General features: G+C 45.5%; 1 protein-coding gene across 9 annotated transcripts in view; it reads right to left on the bottom strand.

Moving 5' to 3' along the window:
• The window catches only part of LOC137430556 (angiopoietin-1 receptor), a 352,893-nt gene that overhangs the window by 238,851 nt on the left and 87,707 nt on the right, over window positions 1-26,335 (bottom strand). For 5 of the 9 annotated variants that reach the window (XM_078779299.1, XM_078779303.1, XM_078779309.1 and 2 more), the window contains exons 2-4: window positions 25,882-26,205; window positions 25,619-25,735; window positions 1,915-2,073 (exon numbers count right to left, since the gene is read on the bottom strand). In XM_078779299.1, coding sequence (XP_078635425.1) covers window positions 1,915-2,073; window positions 25,619-25,735; window positions 25,882-26,205 — 600 coding nt within the window. The remainder of the gene's footprint in view (window positions 1-1,914; window positions 2,074-25,618; window positions 25,736-25,881; window positions 26,206-26,335) is intronic. The other 4 variants (XM_078779304.1, XM_078779307.1, XM_078779328.1 and 1 more) reach the window with 1 other exon arrangement.

Genomic DNA, 26,335 nt, shown 5'->3' with positions numbered 1-26,335 from the left:
ACAGTTCAGTACTTCGTGTAACCCCCACGAGCATTCAGGAGAGCACGTACACGTTGAGGCATGCTGTTCACGAGATTTGCCAAGGTTTGGACAGGAATCCCTTGCCATGCAGTGACAATAGCCTGCTGCAATTCACGCACAGAGGTCGGCTGCTGGTCCAAGTGGTCGATTCGATGCGTTAATTCTGCCCACAAGTTCTCTATCGGATTCATATCCGGGGACATGGCAGGCCACTCCATATGCTCTACACCACGGTCAGCAAGAAAGTGTTGGATCATGCGAGCACGATGAGGCCGTGCATTGTCATCTTGGAAGACAAAGTTTCCTCGAAAGGCTGCACGAGCAAATGGAAGCAATGCTTCTTCCAGAATGACCCTGTACTTGAACTGGTTCAGGTTTCCATTCAGAACAACCAGGTCAGTTTTGCCCCCTGCATGAAAAGCAGCCCAAACGGTCACCCCACCACCTCCAGCTTGGACTCTTGGCACTATACAATCTTTGTTGTAGGCTTCATGCACTTGTCTGCGCACTCGGACGCGGCCATCTTGACGATAGAGCAGAAATCTAGACTCGTCACTGAAGATCACATGATTCCAGTGTCCTGGCTGCCATTGACGGTGCTCTCTGGCCCACTGCAATCGGCGCTGGCGGTGTTGTCTGGTCAGGCATGGCTTTCTCAGGGGACGCCTGGCACGATAGCCTGATTGAACCAGTCGTTGGTTGACTAGCCTTCTGGATACAGGCACATTTGTCAGTTACTGCCACTCAGCTCTAAGCCGATTAGCTGACTTGGTATGGCCATTGCGGACTAACCGGTGCAGCTGGCGATCATCCCTCCTTGTTGTTCTGCGGGGATGTCCTGGCCTCGGTATTGGAGTAGGGACACCCCTCTGAGCATTTCGTTTCAGGATCTTTGACACCTGACCTTGAGTGATACAATACTGCCGAGCAATAGCACGCTGCTTCATGCCGTAATTTCGTAAAGCCACCACTCCATGACAAACAACATTGTCGAGTTGACAGACCATCTCCAGAGGAAGCGGCAATAACTTTTGGAGATGTGCAGCAGTTGTTTTCCACTAATACAGAACGCAACAACCCTTGTATACCCGACTGTGAAGCCAATCATCAAATGCACCTGTCCGTACATTTTGCCACGCCACCTGTGATATAATCCAGTTGTTGACTTCTTGCTGCGACAGACAATCAGTGACATGGTTCTTTTAACAAATAAATCACCAAAGTGTAAAGGAAACTCACCAGATTGATATACTGAGTTAAGAAAGTAAACCCAACTCAAGAAAAAAAAAAATTCCATATTAAATGCCAAGTCTGTATGTAAAGACCAGAGGTGACCAGAAACCAGAAAAGTGACCAGAAACCAGAAGTTGTCGGTGTCCAGAAAATTACTCACCATAATGATCATCATAATCATCAACAATGTACCACACTTTGCAGTGTCGTGCTGCCAGAGCAGTTTCTTAGCATGGGTTATGAGTGGTTTGTCATTGCTTTCCCAGCAGTTATTCAGGGTAGGAATTTGTCATTTGTCCAGCAATAACTCGCCTACTCTTCACACGAGACCCCCTGAAATCTTTAACGTCCACCAAATAATGCTGGCAGACGGGAAGCCCAGTTTCACATCGTTCCGAGGGTGTTTGACATTGTTTATCATCTCAAGAAAATGAAAATCGGTGAACAGTTACCAAGTTATGCACGGATAACTGATATAAAAATAGGCCAATTAAGAGGAGGGTGGAAGTGAAAAAGGAATACCACGTAACATTTTGCTCTCTAAACTATTAATTCACCAAACAAAGTACGCTCACAACTGTTTTAATGAATTACATTTCTATACATGGTGTATGCAAGTGTCATTTTATTATTTCGGTCGAAATGTTCTTTCCACCTTACCTCTAACAAAGAGATTAATGATGGCAGCTTCAGACCAATCTTGACTGACTCCTCTCGCCACATAAAACCCAGCATTCTGAGGCTGAGCGTTCTCAATAGTCAGAACGGCCAGTACACCGCTCACCTCCTCTCGGGGTACCATGGTGTGCAGATGTTCTGCTGCCCACATGCACGGTGTACAGTTAGCCGGTTTCGTAAGAGTGTATGATGATAAAGTGACATGCTTTTGTTAAGACCCATGAGACATCATTGTCACTCATTTCTGCAGCACATATGTATACTGTAGCACCTGTGGCCTTAATCAGAATCGCAACAATTTCAACCGAGTTTATAAATCACTGTTTGACCCTACATTTGGGATGTACTGTAGACTAAAATGTTTATGGGCTATCTACATATTACATAGAAAATTTAGGAAAACGAGAAAGCATCTGAAAATGCAAAGCTCGTCTGCATCTGTTTTGTATTGAGACTTCTTCTTCTTCTATGCACTAAACATGACAAAAACAACTAAAAAATAAAATTACCAAAATTGACGATTTTAGGTGACCTTGACCTTTTGACGTCAAAAGCAATAGGCCTCAGTGACCCAATATAAAAACACTGTTCAAATTTCAAGTCTATTTGATGAAAATTGATGATTTTATGCAACATTGACATTTGACCTTTCGATCAAAAAAAACAAAACAATTGACTTCTAACCTTTGATTGGTGTACCAATCCAGTAACCCAATATGCAAATTCTGAAAATTTCAGGTCAATTGGATGAAAATTTGCTTTGTTGAAAATTTTATGACAAAAGCTAAAACGGTTTTAAAAAATTACAGCCCGGCCAGCCACATAGACAGACATACAGAAGTTATTGCAAAATCCCATCTCCTGCTGCATGGGAGATGGTGGTTAGAAGGTGAAAAGGAAGAGTAATAAAGTGTGTTAGGAAAAGAAAGACAGGGAATAGTAGTTGGGGGGGGGGGCGTTAAAATAAGGATTCTAAGAATTATTAGATATTTTTGTGTACTTTGAGCTCAAAATCCTCAAAGTACATCCTTTAGGTACATCCTTTTCAGTTGAAATAAGAGTGGAGAAGGTGACTGATGGGGGAGAGGTGTGGTTTGTCAAAGAGGGCCAAGTGGTAAGAGGTGGAAAGAGATGGAGGAGGAGAAGGTGGAAAGCAAGAGGGCTGTCAGATGCTTGTGATTGGCAGGTGGTGGCAGACCTAAAGACACAATTGGTATTCCCAGAGGAGATCTGTGTGACAAGGTTGCGGCCTGACATTGTCATTTGGTCAGGTGCAACAAGACAGGTCATCTTAGGGGAATTGTCGGTACCTTGGGAAGAGAACATGCAGGAGGTGCACGAGAGGAAGAGAGGAAAGTACAGTGAGCTGGAGGCAGAGTGCCGGGAGAAGGGTTGGCGAGTTTCGTGTCAGCCATTTGAGGTGGGGTGCAGAGGGTATATTGGCAATTCCTTTTCTGCATTTCTTGCTAGGCTGGGAGTGTGTGGGACAGAAAGAAGGAGGATGTGTGACAAGGTGGCCCAGGTTGCCTTAAAAGGCTCGTTTTTGGATATGGAGGAAGTTTATGGAGGCATGAACGGTGTAGGTTGGTTGTGTGTGGTTTTTGTTGTTGTTGTTGTTTTGTTACTATTATTATTTCTTATTTTGTGTATATGAGTGAGTGGGTGAGCGTGTGTGTTTTTGCATGAATTAATTTTTGCATGAGTGTGTGTTTTTGTATGTTGAGTGTCTATGTTGTAAGGGTAGGTGGTTGGTGTGTGTGTGTGTGTGTGTGTGTGTGTGTGTGTGTGTGTGTGTGTGTGTGTGTGTGTGTGTGTGTGTGTGTGTGTGTGTGTGTGTGTATGAATGATCTGGTGTGTCTTGTTGGTGTGTGGTGAATCGTATAAAGGTGGGGGTTTGAGTGTTCCACCATGTTTGTTTGGTGCTGTGGATTCTGGATGCGGAGGTGTTATTTGTTGTAGTCTGCGTTCGCACTGGCTGGGGGTTGGGGTATGTATGCATCCAGGTGAGTTGCTGCATGTGGATGTGTATGTGCCCCTGCTGGCCCACCTTAGCTGACCGTATCGAGATTGAAGGGCTGAAACGGGATGAGGCTGAGGACCTCGACTGAGGACGCGGTCAGTGCGGCACACTTGTGACCATGTGTGTTTTGAACTTTATATATATATACATATATATATATATATATATATATATATATATATATATATATATATATATATATATATATATATATATATATATATGTATGTATGTATGTATGTATGTATGTATGTATGTACACTGTACAGTCATGTGAAAAAGTAAGTACACCCCATGTAAAGTTTTGACTTTTTCAACATACAGCTATTTGATCTTCATTTCAACAATATTGATAGATAAAGGTGATATAATATAACAAATGTGATGAACATTTACATTTTGTAGTCCATTGTATAATTCTGCTACCTCGGAGACATGCTGAATGGAGAAGGTGGATCAGACTCGGCAACGGTTGCTGGAGTGAGATGTGCATGGAAGAGATTCGGGAACTGAGTGGCGTGCTGATGATGAGGGGCGTGTCGTTGAAGCTGAAGGGAAAGGTGTATGCTGCATGTGTGAGAAGTGTTATGATTTATGGGAGCGAGACATGGGTAATGAACGTAGAGCAGCAACGAAGGTTGGAAAGGGTGGAAATGCGAATGGTTCGACGGATGTGTGGAGTATCGTTGAGAGAGAGGAAGACAAATGATGAATTGCGAAAGATGATGGGAATATTGCCTGTGATTGATGCTGTGAAGAGGAACAGGTTGAGATGGTTTGGTCATGTGTTGAGGAAGGATGAAAGTGACTGGTTGAGAAGAGTGATGGAAATGAATGTAGAAGGAAGTAGAGGACGGGGAAGACCGAGAAAGACTTGGCCAAAGATGGTGGAAGAAGAAATGCGGGCAAGGGGGTTAACAAGGAGAGATGCAGAAAATAGGGCAAAATGGAGAAGATTGTCATGGGGACCGCAAGGCTAACCCCCGCTCTAGTAGGGAAAATGGCCTTTAAAATGCCTGTTGTTGTTGTATTGTATAATTTAAATAAACATAAATGCAAATTTCGCATGTGGAAAAAGTAAGTACACCCTTGTCTAATAGGTGGTATTGCACCCTTTGGCAGAAACAACCTCAAGTAGGCGTTTCTTATAACTGTCTACCAGTCTCTGACATCGACTGGGAGAAATTTTTGCCCACTCCTCCATGCAGAATTCTTTCAGCTGTGCGATGTTTGAGGGGTTTCTTGCATGCACAGCTCGTTTCAAATCCCCCCACAACATATCGATGGGATTTAGATCCGGGCTTTGACTTGGCCATTCCAGACCCCTCCATTTCTTTCTTTTCAGCCATTCCTTGGTGGATTTACTGGTATGTTTAGGGTCATTGTCATGTTGCAAGGTCCACCTTCGGTTGAGCTTCAACTCTCCGCCAGATAGCCTCACATTATCCTCAAGCACCCTCTGGTACAATGAAGATTTCATAGTGGATTCTATGATGGTGAGCTGCTCAGGCCCTGATGCAGCAAAGCTGCCCCAAACCATAATATTTCCACCACCATGCTTTACAGTTGGTATCAGGTTCTTGTGGTCAAATGCTGTCTTTGGTTTTCGCCAAACATGTCTTCTGGTACTGTGGCCAAATAGCTCTACCTTAGACTCATCTGTCCAGAGCACATTGTTCCAGAAGTGCTGGTCTTTGCCTAGATGTTCATTGGCAAACTTTATCTTGCCCTGATGTTCTTTCTCTACAGCAGAGGTTTCCTCCTGGCACACCTCCCATGTAGATCAAATTTGTGCAGCTTCTTTCTAATGGTAGACTTGTGCACTTTGACATCAACAGTGGCAAGGGCTACCTGTCGGTCCCGTGATGACATTCTGGGGTTCTTAGAGACTTCTTTCAGCATCTTGCGGTCTGCTCTCGGGCTGAACTTGCTGGGGCGGCCTGGCCTGAACAAGTTGGCAGTTGTTTGGAATCTTCTCCACTTGTAGATGATCTTCCGGACAGTCGAATGATTGATTTCAAATTGTTTAGAGATCTTTTTAAATCCCTCCTCAGACTCTAAGGCATCTATAACCTTCTTTCTGAAGGCCTCAGAGAGCTCTTTTGATCTTGGCATGGTGATGCCACACACTTCAACAACAAAGAGCAAACCAAACTAAATATCTGAGGTTTAAATAAGACAGGTTCCTCCAAGATCCTCTCTAACGATGTTCTAATCATTTGCACCTGAGCTGGTGCACCTGATTCTAATTTTAGGTATTTGAAGTCGTGATAAATGTAGGGGTGTACTTACTTTTTCTACATGCGAAATTTGCATTTATGTTTATTTAAATTATACAATGGACTACAAAATGTAAATGTTTCATGATATTTGTTATATTATATCACCTTTCTCTCTCAATATTGTTGAAATGAGAATGAAATAGCTGTATGTTGAAATATGTTGAAAAAGTCAAAACTTTACATGGGGTGTACTAACTTTTTCACGTGACTGTATATATATATATTATATATATTATTTATATATATATATATATTTATATATATATATCTTTTTCTCTATATAAAATTTATATCTCTATATAAATATAAATCTCTATTTTTCTTTGACAGATCCATGGGAATTGCCACTTTTTTCAGGGAATAATTCTACCCAACGCCATGCAAAAACGTCTTTGTAAAAGCTCGGTTGACACTTGTCTCCATGCACTCAGGAAGCATTTGTTTGTTTGAGGCTTTAATGAATACGGAGCCTTCTTTTTCCTTCATATCATCATATGTTTTTTTTGTTTTTTTTTTACTTTGTGCCTTCACTTTGAGATGTGCCTTAAGTTATACTGCTTGGCCTAAGTCGTATTTTCAAATGTTTCTTTGTAGTCTGCTGAAGTCCATCTCTTCTACCTCCCAATTTTCTTTAATGAGCCTGACAATTGTTGCCATTCTACTGATATTTCCGTTGGCCTTTGTACTCCCCTACTGATTCCGAGTCCTCTGTCTCTCTTTCTCTTTCTAAGCATGAACGACCTTGTAGGTATATGCAATGCCAAAGTGATTCTCCAACTACAATTCCATCTAGCACTTATTTCTTCTTTCTCAGCTATCATACTGTGCTTGTTTCCTCCTTTGAGGTGTTGAGAAAATGAGGTACTCGTTTAATGAGGTAATGAGGTAATTTATATATATATATCATGTACATACGCACAACGTCGACGCTCGTGGAGGGTCTAGAGAACGGATCAGGACGTAGGGGAACAAAAGGAACAGAAAAAACAGACGGGGGGGGGGGGGGGGGAGGGGTGATGACACCAACAGCAGGGATGAGAGGCAACGTAGAGGGAGACTTGGAGAAATAAGGGATGTGTGGGAGAATGAGGGCGAGGGGAGGACATACGGCCTGGGTGGACAAGATGGATACAGCTGCACACTTTCCGGAAGGGAAACAAAACTGGAAAACGAGAAAGAGGTGGGTTTGGAGAGGATTAACGGGATTGGAAAAGATCATGGTTCTGGATGGGAGGTGATTTGATGAGATGGTGGTGAACAGCAGTCTTGAAAACCTGGAGGGAAGAATGAAGTTGAAGAGAATGTGGAAATTGGTTAACAGGCTGGGAAAAAAGAGGAATAAATGAATGGAGGTGAGCTATGATCCTGGATTTTGAGAGTTTCACAAGAAGGGGGATGATGGTGGACCGCATGTACCATGCAGAAACTTGGAGGGGATGGTGGACCGCATGTACCATGCAGAAACTTGGAGGGGATGGTGGGGTGGGACAGAGAGACCACTGACCAATCTGCAATGGGAAAGTTATAGGACAATTGGATGAGCTTCGTAAATTCCAAGGTTTGAACGCTTCCAGCTGATTCCAATGATATTGATCTGCCATATTGCTTTGGGTTGAGTGTTATTCATAATGAGGGACCCCAAAAATCTAATCATATGTCGAATAATAGTAAGGCTTAATCAATCCCGTCAGAACACACGCTACGTCAAAGCGCACGGCAATCAAGTGTTACATTACGCAAATTACTTAAAATTGCGTTACGTAATTTTTGAACAGGCCCATATTGGGGTTAAGCAATCCATGACCATATGACGAATGAGTTTGTTCTGATATAACCGTGGGGAGGGTGATATGGATGAGAGGTGTTGAGTTAATCCATTAATAGTGCATTAAATGTGTGTTTCCCAATCGGCCCATTGCTGGATTTTGTCACAGGTTGTGACCACAGTGCGATCATTCTTGGTTTTTTTTTTTTTAAGTAAACGATGGACTGACGAAAATAACCAGAAAACAGACAGTCTGGCATTAAAAAATAGTAGTTCTCTTAGACTTGTGAATGAGCTTGTTCATGTTGTAGAAGCTGAAAAATGGAAATTATCATTTCTATCCAATCAAGGCCAAGGGAAAATAAGGAGCATCATGGGTAGTTGATTAGTGATTACAAGGGAAAAATGAATTGCATTCTGGGTTTGACAGCAGTTGTTATTGTGACTTGCTTGCTAACCTGTGGGCTGTCATGTAACCTTGCGGCTGATTGGATGAAGATCAGCTTTGGGTCAGAGGCTTGTTGTGTTGCTGGGGAAGATTTGTATGGAGCTTATTGAAACATAGCTCATTCGAGTAGGGCAAATGGTGAACTTTTAAACTCTGTTTATGTAAGGGCTGGGGGAGTCATTTCCAGGAATTGTGGCTGCCATGTCGGCAACTCACAATCTCATTTGGGGAGTTAACATGCTGCGCTGTTCCTCTCGGCATTCCCTGTCAATGTATAAATACCACTGATTTGACACTTGATTTTTCAGAAAACTGTAGGGGTACTTTGCGTATACTCATCTTATATGATTACTTTCTCTCCCTGTACACGTACTTCAATAAATTTCCTTGTTACAGTCTGAAGTGGTTGGTGATCCATTACGTGGTTCGAGTGGATCCCACAATGTGCCACATCCATGAGAGGAATTTTGGGATTAATGTCTGCTTTCATGGACTGTAAAAACCATCAAAATATGTTTATGTCTTACATCAATAACATTTACATGCAAGGAATCAGGAACTACATCTTACATGAAGATTGCATCGGTCTGAAGTGTGACAAGTGCCTTAAAGTCAGAACATGCAACCTCTGATATCCCCATGATCTGCTCACGCCCTTTATGTATTGTAGTTGTTTACAATGGCATGCATTGTCACATTTGGTCGATTTTCCTGTACCAGAGTTGTATCTGTAGGTAATATGAATACGCATTGCGTAGAGTGACAGCTTCGTCGACAATGGTCAGTCGATCGAGTACGCAGCCCTCGCAAACATCTGTAGGCCTAGGCCTAGCTAGGCTAGTTTGTTTGATCTTGGGCTTAGAATTAAAATTTAAATTAATTTTATTGAATGGATAGATTGGGATAGAATGCAGGACTTACCTATTGTAGGCTATATACTAGGTACGTGACAAAAAATATCAAAAACAAGGAACTCCTTTGCAACTGGTACCATTGGAAAGAGCATGAAAATACCATTAAAATGATACCCAGGTCATTGTCCTAGGTCTAATAGTAAGAGAGTTAAAGCATTTTGACATTTACCAATTACATGCAATTTTGGTCCTTTGTAATCGATGGAAACAAAGGAAAAATGTGTGACCTTTTTATTATTATGGTCAAACACAAGATTTCGGTGCTCAAATTAACTAAATATTAAAACTAGATGTGGATAAATATATTATCTAATACATTAAATTGGTTTCATAACGATATAAACTTGCCTTCAATTAACAAACTTGTGGAGGAGTGAGGAGTGGTTAGGCAGTGGGGGTGGGGGGGAGGAGTGGGTGGGTGGGGGAGGGAGGACTGGGTGAGTGGGGGGGAGGAGTGGGTGGGTGGGGGGGTGAGGAGTGGGTGGGTGGGGGGGAGGAGTGGGGGGGTGGGGGGGAGGAGTGGGTGGGTGGGGGGAGGAGTGCGTGGGTGGGGGAGGGAGGAGTGCGTGGGTGGGGGAGGGAGGAGTGGGTGGGTGAGGGGATGAGTGGGTGGGTGAGGGGGATGAGTGGGTGGGTGGGGGGGGGAGGAGTGGGTGGGTGGGTGGGGGGGGAGTGAGGAGTGGGTGGGTGGGGGAGGAGTGGGTGGGTGGGGGGGGGAGGAGTGGGTGGGTGGGAGGGAGGAGTGGGTGGGTGGGGGGGGAGTGAGGAGTGGGTGGGTGGGGGGGGAGTGAGGAGTGGGTGGGGGGGGGAGTGAGTGGGTGGGTGGGGGGGGAGTGAGGAGTGGGTGGGTGGGGGGGGGAGTGAGGAGTGGGTGGGGGGGGGGAGTGAGGAGTGGGTGGGTGGGGGGGGAGTGAGGAGTGGGTGGGGGGGGGAGTGAGGAGTGGGGGGGGAGTAAGGGGTGGGTGGGGGTGGAGTGAGTTTGGGGAGTGAGGAGTGGGGGTGGAGTGAGTTTGGGGAGTGAGGAGTGGGGGTGGAGTGAGTTTGGGGAGTGAGGAGTGGGGGTGGAGTGAGTTTGGGGAGTGAGGAGTGGGTGGGTGGGGGGAGGGGGGTGGAGGAGAGTGAGGGCCAATGAACAACACAAACGTGTGATTGCATGCATGTCATGACATGCATGACATGCATGAACTGTGAGCGCACGATGCACCGCGACGACATATTTTGGAATTTCCATCCACGACACGTTTTATTATTATCATCAAAATCAAGGTTTCCGTGCTCAAATTAACTAAATATTAAAACTAGATGTGGATAAATATATAAACTAACGCAATAAATTGGTTTCAGAACGATATAAACTTACCTTCGTCAAAATCAGTGAATGGTTTTGACAACCCAAACCTGCGATAAATTCACCTACTTCTCGAAGTCGGAAAATAAAGGTTGGAAGGCGAGGTCAAAGGGAAAAATCTGAACTACGTCATAAGTATTTCCAGTTCATCTAAGCAAAACAAATACGATCTCTGCAGCGATAGTAATAGAGGGCTGTGCAGACAGCTGAGATCACTGGCAGACCAGTATTGGTGCCACAGCGACGCACTACTCAGCATCCGATAATCATGTACCTACTATATATTATTATATAGTCTAGACTTCTAGTCGACTGGACCAGGTACGTAGGTCCGACTGGCAGGGACGTAATGAAATCGGTGTACCTGGCTTAAATGACGTCGGTGTAGCTGGCGGAAAACTGAAGTCGGTGTCGATGGTGGAAAACTGAAATCGGTGTACCTGGCTTAAATGAAGTCGGTGTAGCTGGCGTAAATGATGAGCGGTTTCGAAATCAAAATCCGTTCTGTACAGTACTGTATTGAAATTTATTGATTTTAATCACCAGGTGAAAATAATTTAGCGGTCGTGCCAGACCAAAGCAAGATCACGTGAGCAAGATAGTGAATCATGGAAGGGACAAGATGGCGGATCATGGAAGGGACATTTCAAATGACAACATGAAATTTTGTTCCCAAGGGAATGGGGAAAATTATTATTATTTTTTTTTTGTGAAATTTGAAATGAAAGTGAAATTTTGAATGGATTTACATATACATGCAATTGGCATAGAGGTTCGCTTACGAAGCTCTCTAAAAAGCATTGCTGGTTCCGTTCATGGACTTTTGTAAGACATACATAATGCATAGTCTGAGCTTGCGGGAAAGTCCAGAAAGTACAACAATATTACTGCCATCAAGTCTGAAGTTTAAGGACAATGGTTTTAAGATGAAACATTAATAATTTGTGTGTGGATGTTATAGAAGTGGGAAGAAGTCATCACAATAAGGAGCATTTAAGGGATTCCCGTAAATTTGCACTCCTTCTGATGGCATGGGGTTTAATTAAGCAGCTTGAATTATGGATAATTAAAAATATATTGTTGCGGTTTGGAGAAATAAAGGCAAACCTCCCTCTTAGTTAGTTGCACCACAACATGTAGCCTTGCTTAGTTCAGTTATTTCTTATTCAATGTTAAGTATAGTCTCCTTTCCTGTGTTAGTATGCGTTGATGCAGGTAAGTAAGTGTAGGCCTCATTGGGCTGGAATGCCATGTGCTAGGGCATGGAACAAGTCTGGGAGGCCCGAGGGAGGAGCTAAAGGAGAGTGGCCGGTAAGCGGCAAGCAGCCGTCTTTTCCACCATTGGCCTCGCATTGTACGAAATAAAACTGCTCAATCGGGTTCAATAATAATGAACGGCACGAGTCACGTGACACGCAAACCGCTCGGGCCTATCAGACCAGCGTGACTCGTACGAGGTCCAGCCCCCGTCTTCGTGGCGGCGTGTGTATAGAATGTACCTGGGTATTTGACCAGAGACCCTTCCGCACGCTCGCTACAGGGGTAGCGGCTGGAATTGCTCCGCAATCCGCCCCACGAGTGTAAAGTGGGTAGCGGCCTCGTGGACTTGAAAGCCCGAGGGGGAAAAGGGTTTAACCCCCCTTTGTACGTCGACGGGCTCGAGATCCGCAACAAATTGGTGTCCGGGAGTGGGATATTTGGACCTAGAGTGCGCTTCACGTGCTCGAAATTACGAGTGTACGAAATTTAGTTTTTAAAACCAAATTTATAAATTCGTACAATGGCTGGCCAAGACGACCAAATGCCGGTGGGAGTAATAGATGAGGGGGAATTGATGGCCCAGGAGCAGCAGGAAGAGTTGGTAGTGAAAGGAAATTGAAGAGGGTGCGGCAGTAGGGGAAGAAAATGGCGGCGCCTCGCACGCCGAGTCCGCGGCGCCGATGGATATGGGCCTATCTATGGCACAAATCACGGCGTGCCTCGGTGAATTGAAGGAAAAAATGGATACCCAGAGGGACGAAGCAAGGTGTGATATGGAAAAGATGGGGGACAAATCCACCAAGATATGGAAAAAATGACTAATCAAATGAACACCCTGGCTAGGCGGATGGACACCATGGGGGATGAAATAAAAGAATCCAGGTGCGATACGCAAAAATGAGGGCAGAGTCAGGAAGGAATAGGAAAAAGATGGGGGAGGAGATTGGGCGCTGGATGAGCGGGGAGGTCACGGTGGTATGCGACGAGGTGAAGCGGTGCGAGGAGCGCGTAGAAGGGGAGATTTCGGAACCGCACCGGGAAATAGAGGCGTTAACCCGGGAAGAATAAATAATTGGGGTTGAAGAGACGGGAGAGACAGAGAATAAATCACGGGAGGTGGAAATGGAACATGTACAAGGTTCGTGTTCACACCGTGATGCCGTGCTTGCTAACCCCATAAAAAGTTTGCAGGTGCTGGCGGAGAAGCAGGGGAAGGAGAGCCCCGAGGTGAGTGGCACTCATGGCGGGAATGTGTTTGGCGCGAACGGGTGCTCGGCGAGCTTGGGAGAGAGGCGAGACCCGGGCGTTGGTGAGGGGCCCATTGTGCGGTATGAGAGGGAATGCGTACCAGAGTTCGTGGAGCGAGAGTGTGCATCGGAGTGCATGGAGAAAGAGTGCACACCAGAGTGCGTAAAAAAAGTGTGCACCGGAGTGTGCGATAGCGGAGTGTGAGGGAGAATGCACACCAGAGTGTGTGTGGGAAGAGTGTGCACCGGCATGTGCGATGGCCGAGTGTGTAAAAGAAAAGTGTGCACCGGCGTGTGCGATGGCCGAATGTGTAAAAGAAAAGTGTGCACCGGAGTGTGTGATGACCGAGTGTGAAAAAGAGGAGTGTGCACCGGAGTGCGAGAAAGAATGCATAACGAAGTGTGCGGGGGGCGCGTGTGCGCCTGGTTGTGCGATACGAAGTGTGTGGGAGGCGCGTGTGCACCTGGTTGTGCGAGTGTGGAGTGGGTCGCGCGTGATGAGGACGCGGCCCAGGCATCGACACCGACTGGGGTAGTCCTTAGTGGGACGGGTAGCAGACGCGAGCCCCCGGCGAGTTGTGTGTTGCAGGGACCGGAGGGGATCGGTGCTGCGTCGGTCTCACAAGGACCGACGTGCACGACTCGTGCCTCCGGCACCCGCACGGTATGGTTGGTGCTGTATTGGGGCAAGGGCGGTCGGCCGGGTTCGAGGGGAGGTTCGGGTTTTCGGAGCCATGCACCTTGTCGGGTGAGGTGCTCTGAGAGTGGCCGGTTGGGTCATCGTGCGTGGGACCGCGAAGCCCCGCGCAGGGATGGAGCCCGGCACCTGGGCTCATCAATTCCTCCCCCCTCGGACCGTCAATGCCGGACGGACAATCAATACAGGCGACCAACCACCCGCATGGATCGCTCGGCCCTTCGAGGCCGAGCTGTGACAAAGCACCTCCATACATGGGGGCTCATAGTGTAGAGGACTGGAGAGTAATGTACCCCACGTGGGGGAATGGTAGTGTCACCATTCCTCCCACGGGGGGGGGGGGGGGCATGAGCACTAGTTTAGGGGGGTGGCAGTGTTAGGCCCATGGAGGGGCCAGCAATGGTTGCCTCCATGGGGCACCGAAGCTAGCCGAACGAGGGCTAGGATAATTGATAGGGATTTAGAAGACCTTAGGGACAAGAATTAAGTTGGACACCTGAACTGTAGAGGGGACGTAGAGAGTTTAGGTGGTTGTTAAAGAAAAGGGTGTGCATAGCGTAAAGGGACGACAAGGGAAGCACAAGTTTTAGGGGAAATTAGGTAGATAGATGATGCTGTGTGTTTGAGGAATCGTGTTGTAGTGTAAATGGAATTGTGAAAGTAGTGGTGTGCAAAATAAATGGTGTGCAAGATATTTGGTGTGAAAATAAAAGGTGTGGAATGCTTGGTGTGGAATGCATGGTGCGAAGGATTTAATGGAGGGAAGTGAAACCCATTCGCGAAAGCCCGGGGGGCTCGTTTAAAGCCAGGTAGAGGGCATAGGTAAATTGCATGGATATTGAAACCTGTGGTGCGGGTAGTGGAAAGAAGTGTTTTGTAGGGTGCAGTAGACTGTGGAATGGCTGGGCGTGTGGCTTAATTAGTGCATGTGGTTATTGAGGCACTCCGTCACTGGTAGCTTGTCGGCCAGGTAAGGCCGAAGGTAGGCTCTGGGAGCCGGTTAGGATAGTGTGTGAGTGGGGCCCGAGGATCCCAGGGGAGGCCCCGGGTTGCCCGATGCCGAGGTGGGCATAGAGGGGGTAAGTGCCAGGGAGGGCCTTCCCCGGTTAGTGTAGTCATCAGGAGCAGGCAAGCTCGGGAGGCGGCTTCAGTGACGGAGGTGTGCAGGTAGCTGGACCTGCTGGTAGAGCAACACGACCCAGCCCCGAAATTGTGTGAGGGCACAGTATAAAAATTCGTTGGGGGGTGATACCCAAATTCGGAGGGCACCACAGTGTGGGCAATGTGCATTCGGGTTCTTAGAACCACATAGTTTAAAGAGGCCGATTGGCAGGGTACGACCCCGGGTAGTTTAAATGAGTAATGCTATTAGCGTAGTTAGGAAGTGAGATCCCTTCGCACCATCCACAGCCATTCACCGAGGAGGACGAGCTTCACACCAGGGCTCTGTAAGCCGTTTGGAAGTAAGACGCATCATGACGTGAGTGAGACATTGTTCTGTTCCATCCCTTCCTTCCTGGGAGGGATTTGGAGACAAATTTGGTGTAGAGGGGGATATGGGAGACAAGACGTAGAGACTGATTGTAAATACAAGGGGGGCTAGGGTAGTGTAGCCAATGGTGGGGGGTACGGACGGCTAGGGACAAGCTTGCTCCGCTCGCTCTACCACGTCCCTCGCAACGCACCAGGTATGGTGGTGCCTGGTCACCTTGTTTTTCGCTTGCTACCGTGTGCTTTCCTTTTGCTTGTTGCGCCTTGTCTTCCCTCCTCGCCCCAGGACCGTTTGGAGGCCGAACTGTGTAGCACCATCGCACCTGTGCAGCATCCATTCTGCTGTGTCACACCTGTGCAGCCGACCTGTGCAGCACTTTGCTGCCAAACCCATTTTGCTGCACCTTTACTGCACCTATGGGCCACAAGCCTTGTGGCCCGCACCTCTGCTGTGCAGCATCTTGCTGCAACTCACCTTGCACCTTCGGACCACCAGTTGAGTGGCACTGACGCCACGCAGTTGGACCGCGTGAGAGTGGCCCTGCTGGCCAATGAAAAGGAAATTGTGTGCTATTGTGTGCCAAGTGTGAAGATGGAAGATTTAGATGGCCCTGATGCTTCACATGGCCTGTATACCGGTCAGGGCCAGCCGGTTTTGTTAGCCGCACACAGAAGATGCAAGATGCAAGATGCAAGCAGCAAGTGCCATATTGAGTGCTTGATTTTCTCTCCTCCAATTCTTTCCTTAAGTGCAGGTCCTGGGTCGTAGTATTGTAAATAAAGGTTAAGTTCTGTGATTGTAAATATAAGAATGCGCCCACCGGCTATGTGTGTAGTTTGAAAATTCCGGAAATACATGGATAGTTGTGGGTGTGAGTCGGATAGAGTAGCTGCTCAACGCATTAGAAGGGACATATCTAGTGTTAAAAATGTCGCACACATGGGTTAGAATAAATGTTAGGGGGATTACACCTATGTGTCACATTAAAAGTAAAAGTAAAATTGCATGCCAGACTCCACCGGTCGTTCCGACAGGGGTCGACTCGGCGAGAGTCTGGTGAGAGAGGGGGGTGGTGTTGCGGTTTTGAGAAATAAAGGCAAACCCCCCTCTTAGTTAGTTGCACCACAACATGTAGCCTCGCTTCGTTCAGTTATTTCTTATTCAATGTTAAGTATAGTCTCCTTTCCTGTGTTAGTATGCGTTATAAAAAAATAAAATAACCACATTTAGAGGCCATTTTTCCCCACAAAGCGGGGGTTGGCCTTTTTCGAGGACCGTGGTTGTTGTTGTTTTTTGGTCCCCTTTTTGAAGCAATGTTTTACGGCCGGATGCCCTTCCTGCCGCCAACCCTTTTTGTCGCCTTTTACGACAAGCAGGGAATTACCAGTGAACTGGTACTCAATTAGCCGACCTTGGAAGGATGACAGGCTGAGTCAACCCCCCTGGCGTTAATTCAGCGATTGACCGGGATTCGAACCCAGGATCCTGGGATCCTAAGCTGGCACCCTAGCCACTAGCCCAACACCAACACCAGGCTAGCCCAACATCTGTGTTAGTATGCGTTGATGCAGGTAAATAAGTGTAGGCCTCATTCGGCTGGAATGCCATGTGCTAGGGCCTGGAACAAGTCTGGGAGGAGCTAAAGGGGAGTGGCCGGTAAGCGGCAAGCAGCCAATGGGAGCTAAAGGGGAGTGGCCAGTGACGGCGGCCAGGGGAGGTGCTTGGGACATTCTGGTGGGATTCTGGGGGGGGGGGGGGGCTATAAAACCCGGTCCGGATCCCTGAACTCTCTCTCTAGCCCAGGACTCCGAAGCATGAACTCTCTCTCCGTGGCCAAGCTCCCAGCTCTCCCCGCGCTCTGTGGCCGAAAGCACGAACTCTCTCTGTAGTCTGCGTTCTGCCCCTGCCCTGTTCCATGCCCCTGCTATAAGTGCTCTCACAGGATGATCTCTCCTGGGGCCCGAGACTCCAACGATCTCCCGGCCTGGGCTCCCTGCACGTGTGCATTGCCTCGCTAACATCGGGACACGCCGGGCGGACTCCCGTGCGTGCACGACCGAGGCCGACGTCCCGTACTACGAACAACACCAAGGGGAATGCCCAACGAGCTGTCCGGGGCGAACTGCACGAACGACCATGCTTGAGCGCGTTCTCTTCTGTTCCTTCCTTTCCCTGCGTGAGTGAGAGGGCCCTTGTCTGGGAAACCAAGTTAAGGACGTTAAGTTTCTACCCTGTGTCTCTTCCTTGCCTTTACCATTGTACATTTATAAATAAACCTGTGTTCTTTGCTTCCATTTGGTCGTATACGTCTTTTCCACCATTGGCCTCGTATTGTACGAAATAAAACCGCTCAATCGGGTTCAATAATAATTAACGGCACGAGTCACATGACACGGAAACTGCTCGGGCATATCAGACCAGCGTGACTTGTGCGAGGTCCAGCCCCCGTCTTCGTGGCGGCGTGTATATAGAAGGTACCTGGGTATTTGACCAGAGACCCTTCCACACGCTCGCTACGGGGGTGGCATCTGGAATTGCTCCGCAATCCGCCCCACGAGTGTAAAGTGGGTAGCGGCCTCGTGGACTCGAAGGCCCGAGGGGGAAAAGATTTGAACCCCCCTTTGTACGTCGACAGGCTCGAGATACGCAACAATATATTTGGTGATCTTCATAGGGTTTGGTTAATCCAAAGTACATATTTGTTTCATATTCAAAGTTGATGATTCCGTTTTCTGGTTTCAAATAAAATACCTGAACAAACAGTACAGGTTAACCAAACTGTTGGTGCACAAAGTGTGAAAGGCGTAAGGCATGCAAACAGCTGTACTATACAAGCGTACTTGTACTGTATTGTACACGCATACATGGAATGCAGTCACACACAGGAAGTCTCTGTAAAATGAGGATACGAAAACAAAAATTAAAACACAGACAATTCTGTCATTCAACAGACTCGGTGGCATTCGGGTTAATGCGTTTGCTCTTTGGCTGGGAGGTTTGATTCCAAAGCTGGCTCAGCATTTAGAGGATAGAGCATGGCCAAACACTGTGGGTCGCTTGGGGAGGAACATTTATCCTTAAACGCCGTGCTGATTATGGAGAAAAAAGTTCCACCAACAGATTGTGCTGTTGGCATCCTGTGTGTTCAAGGAAGTAACATCCCCCAAGACCATGTTGGTCAGATGTCAAGTCCTTTGTTGTCCGATCCATCTGTGTGCATTTGAGTGCGTGATTTGTGTGTGACTCTTAAATGAGCCTTGTCAGCTCATGTCATTTCCCAATAAAGAGCTGCTGTAGGAGATGTCGCAATGCACCTCAGTTTTACCATTTAAGAACGTACATTGTAAATTAATGATGATCACATCTAGTTGTGTTAAGTTTTAGAAACTTTAAACCACTTGGATTTCTGGTGATATAAGATATAACACCAAATTTAGCATCAAGGTGTTTTAATATGAAGTTTACTTCAAAATTGAAAATAAATTAATACTGAATTTGTGTGTTTGTGTGTGACTCTTAAATGTATTTAATTTACTTAAAACATATGATTTCATTTTATGAATGAATATGAATATGAATTTTATGAATGAACATATGAATAATTTAATTTACTTAAATTTACTTAAATTTACTTAATTTACTTAAAACAATTAGTAATATTGTCACAAATTGCACCAGGAAGAACTTAAACATGTAAAAGTTTAACAAGAAAGAGCTGAAATTACTGCATTGTGTAAGTGGTTCAAATGAAGCATTAAACAAGTGAGAACTTCAAATCGGTATCTGAGATATTAGTCCACTGGTGAAAGCAATGAGAAAAATATAGCATGTTTCACAAAATTACCGAACCTTTATATATAAAATATCATTGCCCCAGGTAACATTAAACAACAAAAAGCCAACACGTGTACATATCAGAATTTAGAACATCTTGTTCCACCATTGTGCAGGCTAAGAAAAGCTATATGCACCAACAAAGGTAATGAAACGATCTTTTACAAGGACGTTTCACAATTTCTAAAGTTCATTCATAACAGCTGAAATAACAAGCAAACTAATACAGTTTTTGTAACTTCCCTTGGTGCCTTCCTCTGGACATTTCTGCTTTGTCTAAAGGGATCACTCAGACACCATGAGGTCAATTTAAAAATCACCCTTGTTGGAGTGCAACTACGAAACCGCACTGTCCTTTAAATCGAGTAATCCATGACGAAAAGGAGAAGCGCCTGTCTGTCACGCTTTATATTAAAAGGTTCCTGATATCTTAGAAAAATAGACACGGAACAGTTGGAAAGCCAATACTCAACTTACCTGCTTGGAAAGCTGGCAATTGATTGACTTGGAACAAAAATTAGTGTCTGTTTAATCATAAGGATCCCTGTTTAAAAAGTCTGTCTTTCCAGAATGGAAGAAGAAGCAAGACCTAGGAATTTAATGTAGCGTGGAAATGGTACAACAGCCATATCTGCAGCAGGCTGGAGCATCCAGGGGGGAGGTGGAGGGATTCAAATTCAATTCAAAAGGGGAGCGTTTCTTTAAAAACGCATCGAAACAACTGGAGACGATGGTGCTTCTGGAAGAACACTTAATGTGAGAACATGCGAGAAAGGAGTCGGTCAAATAAAATTCTACCCCCTTATACCGGAGTTGATGTATTTACGATATGTGGACTCCGATGATGATTAAAAAAGAAAAAAAAGGAAGAAAAAAAACACAGCCAAAATCCTCTGAAAAAAAATTAATTAAGTACACCACCCTTGATGCCTTTTACAGCTTACACCACTTATATATCACGTTCAATTACTCTCTTACAGACTAATGAAGTTTAGCTTTAATACCTGAGAGTCCATGCGAAAGGATCAAGGATTTTTCTCATGCTATCCTTTGATATTTTGGTCAGTGCGATCATAGAGGGCCAAAATTATGCCTAGTGGGGCAATTCCCCCCATACCCCCTCCCCTATATAGCTACATGCCTACCGACAGAAGGGACCCTTTAGAATAAAGCTTGATGAACACGGAAGGATATATAAACATAGGGGCAATACCCCTGGCGCTCACCTGGTAGAATAAACAGTATACTGCGACCGACTAAGGGTATTTTAAATCAATTTCAATGGTTGCTAGAAGAAAGGGCAGCATGTAGAATCATACGAACATAATCATAAAACTTTAAACAAACAAAGTAAAACATACCTATTTTGGGGGGCAATCCCCCCCCCTCTCCCCCAACCCCATATACCTCCTAAGACCCCAATTTTTCTAATGCCTTGAACAAACATGGTACATCATGGGTGATTAAGGTTGTGGTGAAGTTTCATCAAAATCGTGTGTGTAGTTTCTGAGAAGAAAGCAAGTACCTATTTTGGGGGGCAACACCCCGTAAACCCCTAAAGGGGCAGATTTTTTTCATGCCGTGAACAAACTTTGGTACATTACAAGTGGTGAAGGTTGTGGTGACGTTTCATCAAAATTATGTGTAGTTTCAGAAGAAAAAGCAAATTCCTATTTGGGGGGGGGGGGGGGGGGGGTCAAACCCGGATCCACTTTGACCCTGGTAAATCCCCTTAGACCCCGATATTTTTTTAATGTCGTGAACAAACTTTGGTACATTACAAGTGGTGAAGGTTGTGGTCAAGTTTCATCGAAATTGTGTGTGTCGTTTCTGAGAAGAAACCAAATACCTATTTTGGGAGGCAACCCTTCTCCCCCTCCCCCCCCCCCCCCCCCTTCGTTGACCCCCGAAGGGGCAGATTTTTGTAATGCCATGAACAAACTTTGGTACAGCACGGGTGGTGAAGGTTGTGGTGAAGTTTCATCAAAATTGTGTGTAGTTTCAGAAGAAAAAGCAAATTCCTATTTTGGGGGGTCAAACCCAGATCCACTTTGACCCTGGTAAATCCCCTTAGAGCCCGATCTTTTTTTTAATGCCGTGAACAAACCTTAGTCACAACACAAAAAATATCATTTGTGCCAAATTTGGTCGCAATCCGATCAGCGGTTTCGGAGAAGAAGTTTCAAGAGTTTACGGACTGACGGACGGACAACGCGCCATCACATATGCTCCCTGAACTTCGTTACAGGTGAGCTAATGGTACACGGAAAGAGTATACAGACAATAACAACGACAAAGGCACTTGGTAGAGAGCATACCTCCACCATGCGGAACAGTTTATGTTTTGTATCCACTGATAGGTCAGATCTGGATCCAGACCTGAATCAAAATCGAATTGACTTGTTCTTGTCGCCTAACCAACTCATCCACCTATTCCACATGATCCACATCGTTGGCAACTCATTACGGTGTTACATCTAGTGCTAGGCTCGGCCTCTACAGACATGTGCGTAATCCTGGAATCCAGAACTCAACCGATCCCGTTGCTTCGCCGATGTCAGTTAAATACCAGAACCCATATAATCTGACTCTATTTGGCTATGTGACATCCGTAGGCAATGGGCTGAATGTCATACTCAAGATCTCAGGATGACGGATTTAGTAAGATGGCGGTGTATTCAAATGACATTACGCCTGGGACGTCATTATAGCTGGGCGGCTTAGCTAAAAAATTCGGATCGATTGTGCCTTTTCCCTTAAAAGCATGAAACTTGGCACATGGCTAGAATACCCGAAAAGAAAGATTTTTAGTCCAGGGGGCATCCCCAATTTCACCCCATATGGCGGCCATCTTGAAATCCAAGATGGCCATCATACAAGACCTATTTTGATGAATATCTCCATAATTAGAACAGATATCAAAATGGTTGAAGTGCCTATACCTACATTTTTAGGGTCTAGGAATCCAATGGCAACATAAAATCCAATGGCAACATCTTGGAACACCCACAGTTCCAATACTGGAGTCTCACGATGGCATTGGAGAACAGCATCCTGACCTTTGTGCGCTCATTGAGGGAGGCTGACTTTGAAATGTACTTAGATGCTTTATGGGAGCTTCTTCCGTGGTTCTTTGCTCTTGACCATACGCACTATGCAAGATGGGTCACAGTCCATTTGCGTGATATGATGGACTTGCACAAGACACACCCTAAAGTTCTGGATAATTTCCGAGCTGGCATGTTCACGGTACAAAAGACCCAACGCAAATTTTCTTCAATTGCTACAGATCATGCACATGAACAGAACAATGCACGTATCAAGGGAGATGGAGGAGCTGTGGGTCTGCTGGACAATGCCCATGCTCTGCAAAGATGGATGGTTGCAGGTCCAGAGGTCTCAAGGGTGATTGATGAGTTTGAGACTGCACAGGAGCAACATGAAAGCAAAGCGCCATCACTGCATCATGATCAGAATAAAAGCACCCAGATGACCTTTGACAAACATGTCAGATCACTTGTATCAGTTATCGAGGAGCTAGGTAATCCATTTCTTGAAGAAACCGCTGACCTTTTGGTCCTTGACACAAAGGATATAGCAAGTGCATCAGTCGTACAAAGTGTGAAAGACGTGCAGAAAGTGGGAAAGGAGGCTCTGGAGTCATTTGTGCAAGAGAGGCTGATTGAACGCTCAAAGCCTTTGAATGATGTCGTCCCGCGCAAAAAGTTACCTCTGTTTGGCAGCTCATCAGTAACAGACCAGCTGACAGATAAACACAAGGTAGCCTCATTGAAGAGTGATGTTCAACTGTTTTCTCGCCTCTACTGTTGCCTCTCGCCTCTCGCCTCTACTGTTCAACTGTTGCCTGTCAAACCCGCGAGGGAAACCTGGATGAATTTTTCCGTCATGAAAATCAATCTTTCCCTCCATCTCTGTCCAAGGATGGGAAGCTTCGACCTGGTACAAAGAGCGACCTTTTGGACTGCTTAGAGGAACTTTCACCATCAAGCACACAGATGCCAGAGGTGACATGTGTCATACTTGACGGGGTAGTAATTGTTCAAAAGCTAAAGCCCGATGTTGGCACAGTCAAAACATTTGGCGAATATGCCGAAAAGGTCTTCATCCCATTTGTTTTCTCACAGTACAAATCTGCAACCCGACTTGATCTGGTGTGGGACCGTTACCTACCCGACAGCCTTAAGAGCATGACCCGTGAAAAGCGTGGCAAGGGGGTTCGCCGACGAGTAGATACCTCAGTTGCAATTCCTGGACAGTGGCAGAACTTTCTTCGAGTTGATGAAAACAAGCGTGAACTCTTCAGCTTCCTTTCCAATGAAACAATTAAATCATTTGAAGACCAGCGCAAGGAGCTAGTTGTCACACTTGATACAGAGGTTCTTACTGCTCCACCACGCATTGATCTAGAATCACTCTCCCCGTGCACTCAGGAAGAGGCAGATGGTCGGATGTTCCTACATGCTGCTGATGCAAGAGGGCATAGTAAGGTCCTCATACAAACTGTGGACACAGATGTTGTCGTGCTTGCAGTTACAGCATCCCAGAAGCTTTCATTGATGATATGGTTACAATTTGGGACAGGCAAGAACATGCGATTTATCTCTGCACATGATATAGCCACAGCTCTTGGCCCTGAGAAATCTAAAGCCCTCCCCATGTTTCATGCACTAACAGGGTGTGACACTTCTTCAGCGTTTAATGGGCGTGGAAAGGTAACTGCATGGAATGTGTGGGAATCATTCCCTGAGCTCACAGAGGTACTAGCAGAAATTTGCCACCAGAGCACAGAGATAACTGAAACCTGCATGAACGTCATTGAGAGATTTGTTATTCTGTTGTATGATCGCACAAGTACTGCTACTGACATTACCATTGTACGAAAGAAACTGTTTGCAAAGAAGGGCAGACCTGTGGAATCAATTCCACCAACACATGATGCCCTTGTGCAGCATGTAAAGCGGGCAGTATACCAAGGCGCACTATGCTGGGGACAAGCATTGCATGCTAAGCCTGATCTACCAAGCCCCACTGAATGGGGTTGGCAAAAAACGTCTGCTGGCCAGTTCAAACCAATATGGACAACACTTCCAGAGGCTGCAAAGATCTGCAATGAACTTGTTAAGTGTGGGTGCAAAAAAGGATGTACTGGTCGTTGCCGGTGTAAGAAAGCTGCACTTCCCTGTACTTCTCTCTGCGCATGTGATGGAGAATGCAGCAAAGACTAGAAAACCACAAGATGGCACAGTTACAGTCTGCGATGTCATAGACACTTTTAATCACTGAAGAATGCCAACCTGTTAAGAGTATTTATATGCATTCCCAGTATGCATGATACTATGCAAAATTAATATTTTCAAATGACTGCTTAATATTTTATGTTACCATTGGATTCCTAGACCCTAAAAATGTAGGTGTAGGCACTGCAACCATTTAGATAGCTGTTCTAATTATGGAGATATTCATCAAAACAGGTCTGTTATGGCGGCCATCTTGGATTTAAAGATGGCTGCCATGTACTATTGAATATTTTATGTTGCCATTGGATTTCTAGACCCTAAAAATGTAGGTATAGGCACTTCAAACATTTTGATATCTGTTCTAATTATGGAGATATTCATCAAAACAGGTCTTGTATGATGGCCATCCTGAATTTCAAGATGGCCGCCATATGGGGTGAAATTGGAGATGCCCCCTGGACTAAAAATCTTTCTTTTGGGGTATTCTAGCCATGTGCCAAGTTTCATGGCCCCACTGTTTCACAATTCATCAGTTAAGCAGCCCCACTATTATGTGTAGTGGAACATAAAACATATTCATAATATTGTTTTTGGGCCAATATGTGTGTGTGTGTCACTAAAATTAACCCTGGGTTGTTAGCAGTAAATAAAATGTTTTCGGAATTTAAAAAAACGCAAATATTGACTGTCAACATGTTGTATTAGTAATAAGATAAACAAGTTATGTTGTTCAACTACCATCAGTGAAGTGACTGGTTCAATGCTAGTTATTATTTAGGTGAACTGGGACCAATGTGGTGTATTGCAAATGCAAAATAGATCAAAACAACAAACCTCTGAACATAAAGAAAGTTTTCCGGCTAACCACATTAAATGTTGCTCCGATTGTATACAATTAAGGCACAAATGACGTCATGTATTGAAGGATTAGTGGGGAGGGTAGAGGTCAAATGATTAATCGATTAAGGAATGTCAAATCTGTTGATTCATAACATAATATTCACTGCAATAACAGTTCCGAGCAAACTTTTGGAGGTGGATTAATATTGTTTTCTTAAACAAAGGGCAATCAAATATCAAGATCGGTAGTAGAAAGCATTCGAACTCAGGTGCGTGCTCACCAAAGTCATTGTGATACCAAAGGATATCCTCAGGAGTCTGAAAGTGGCTGCGAACCCCCAAAGTGGCTGTTTCTCCACGACTAACTGTCACCGTCACATCCTCAGCAAAAAGCATGGCTGTTGATAAAGCAACACAAAAGATTTGTGACCCCTGCCTATAGCTCCATAAATGACAACAAAATAACGATGCCGGAATTGCAGAACAGAGTAGCACTCAAGAAAGTGAATATGCGATAAACTTTCGAAAATACAAGTTGTCCCACCTGTGGCACGTGAGCGAAACGTCGTTACTTCCTGACGATCCACAATGCACTTGAATGTGCCTGCTCCTGTCTTTACGACGGTCCGTGCCAATCCAAACGGTGTGCGGCCTTCGCTTTCAACAAGAAGGGCTCTCGGGGAGCTTGAGGGAAAGGCTGGAGAGTGATCAGATGTGATGCTTGGAATGGGGAGCTCGGCAGGCTCTGCTGAGGTTCCTTGTTGTTCTGAGGTCTCTTGGTGCCAGACGATGCAGGAGAGATTGCTAATGTTAGACCCACTGGGTAGAAGTGGAGTTTCGTCGAGTAAAGCTAATCGCAATGTTGCACCTGCAACAAAAAGAAAAAGAAATATTTTGAGACACGTTTCTTGAAAAAAGGAACTTGCACATTGTTATGAGCTTTGTGGTGCAGGATAATGGGGAATATGTGGAATAATCTTTAGTTGTGGAATTTCGAA

The sequence above is a fragment of the Myxine glutinosa genome, chromosome 1, assembly GCF_964187855.1.
Source record: "Myxine glutinosa chromosome 1, kmMyxGlut1.1, whole genome shotgun sequence".
In the NCBI taxonomy this organism is placed as follows: Eukaryota; Metazoa; Chordata; class Myxini; order Myxiniformes; family Myxinidae; genus Myxine; species Myxine glutinosa.
The sequence above is the reverse complement of the archived record's forward strand: the minus strand, read 5'-3'. Positions and strand labels throughout refer to the sequence as shown.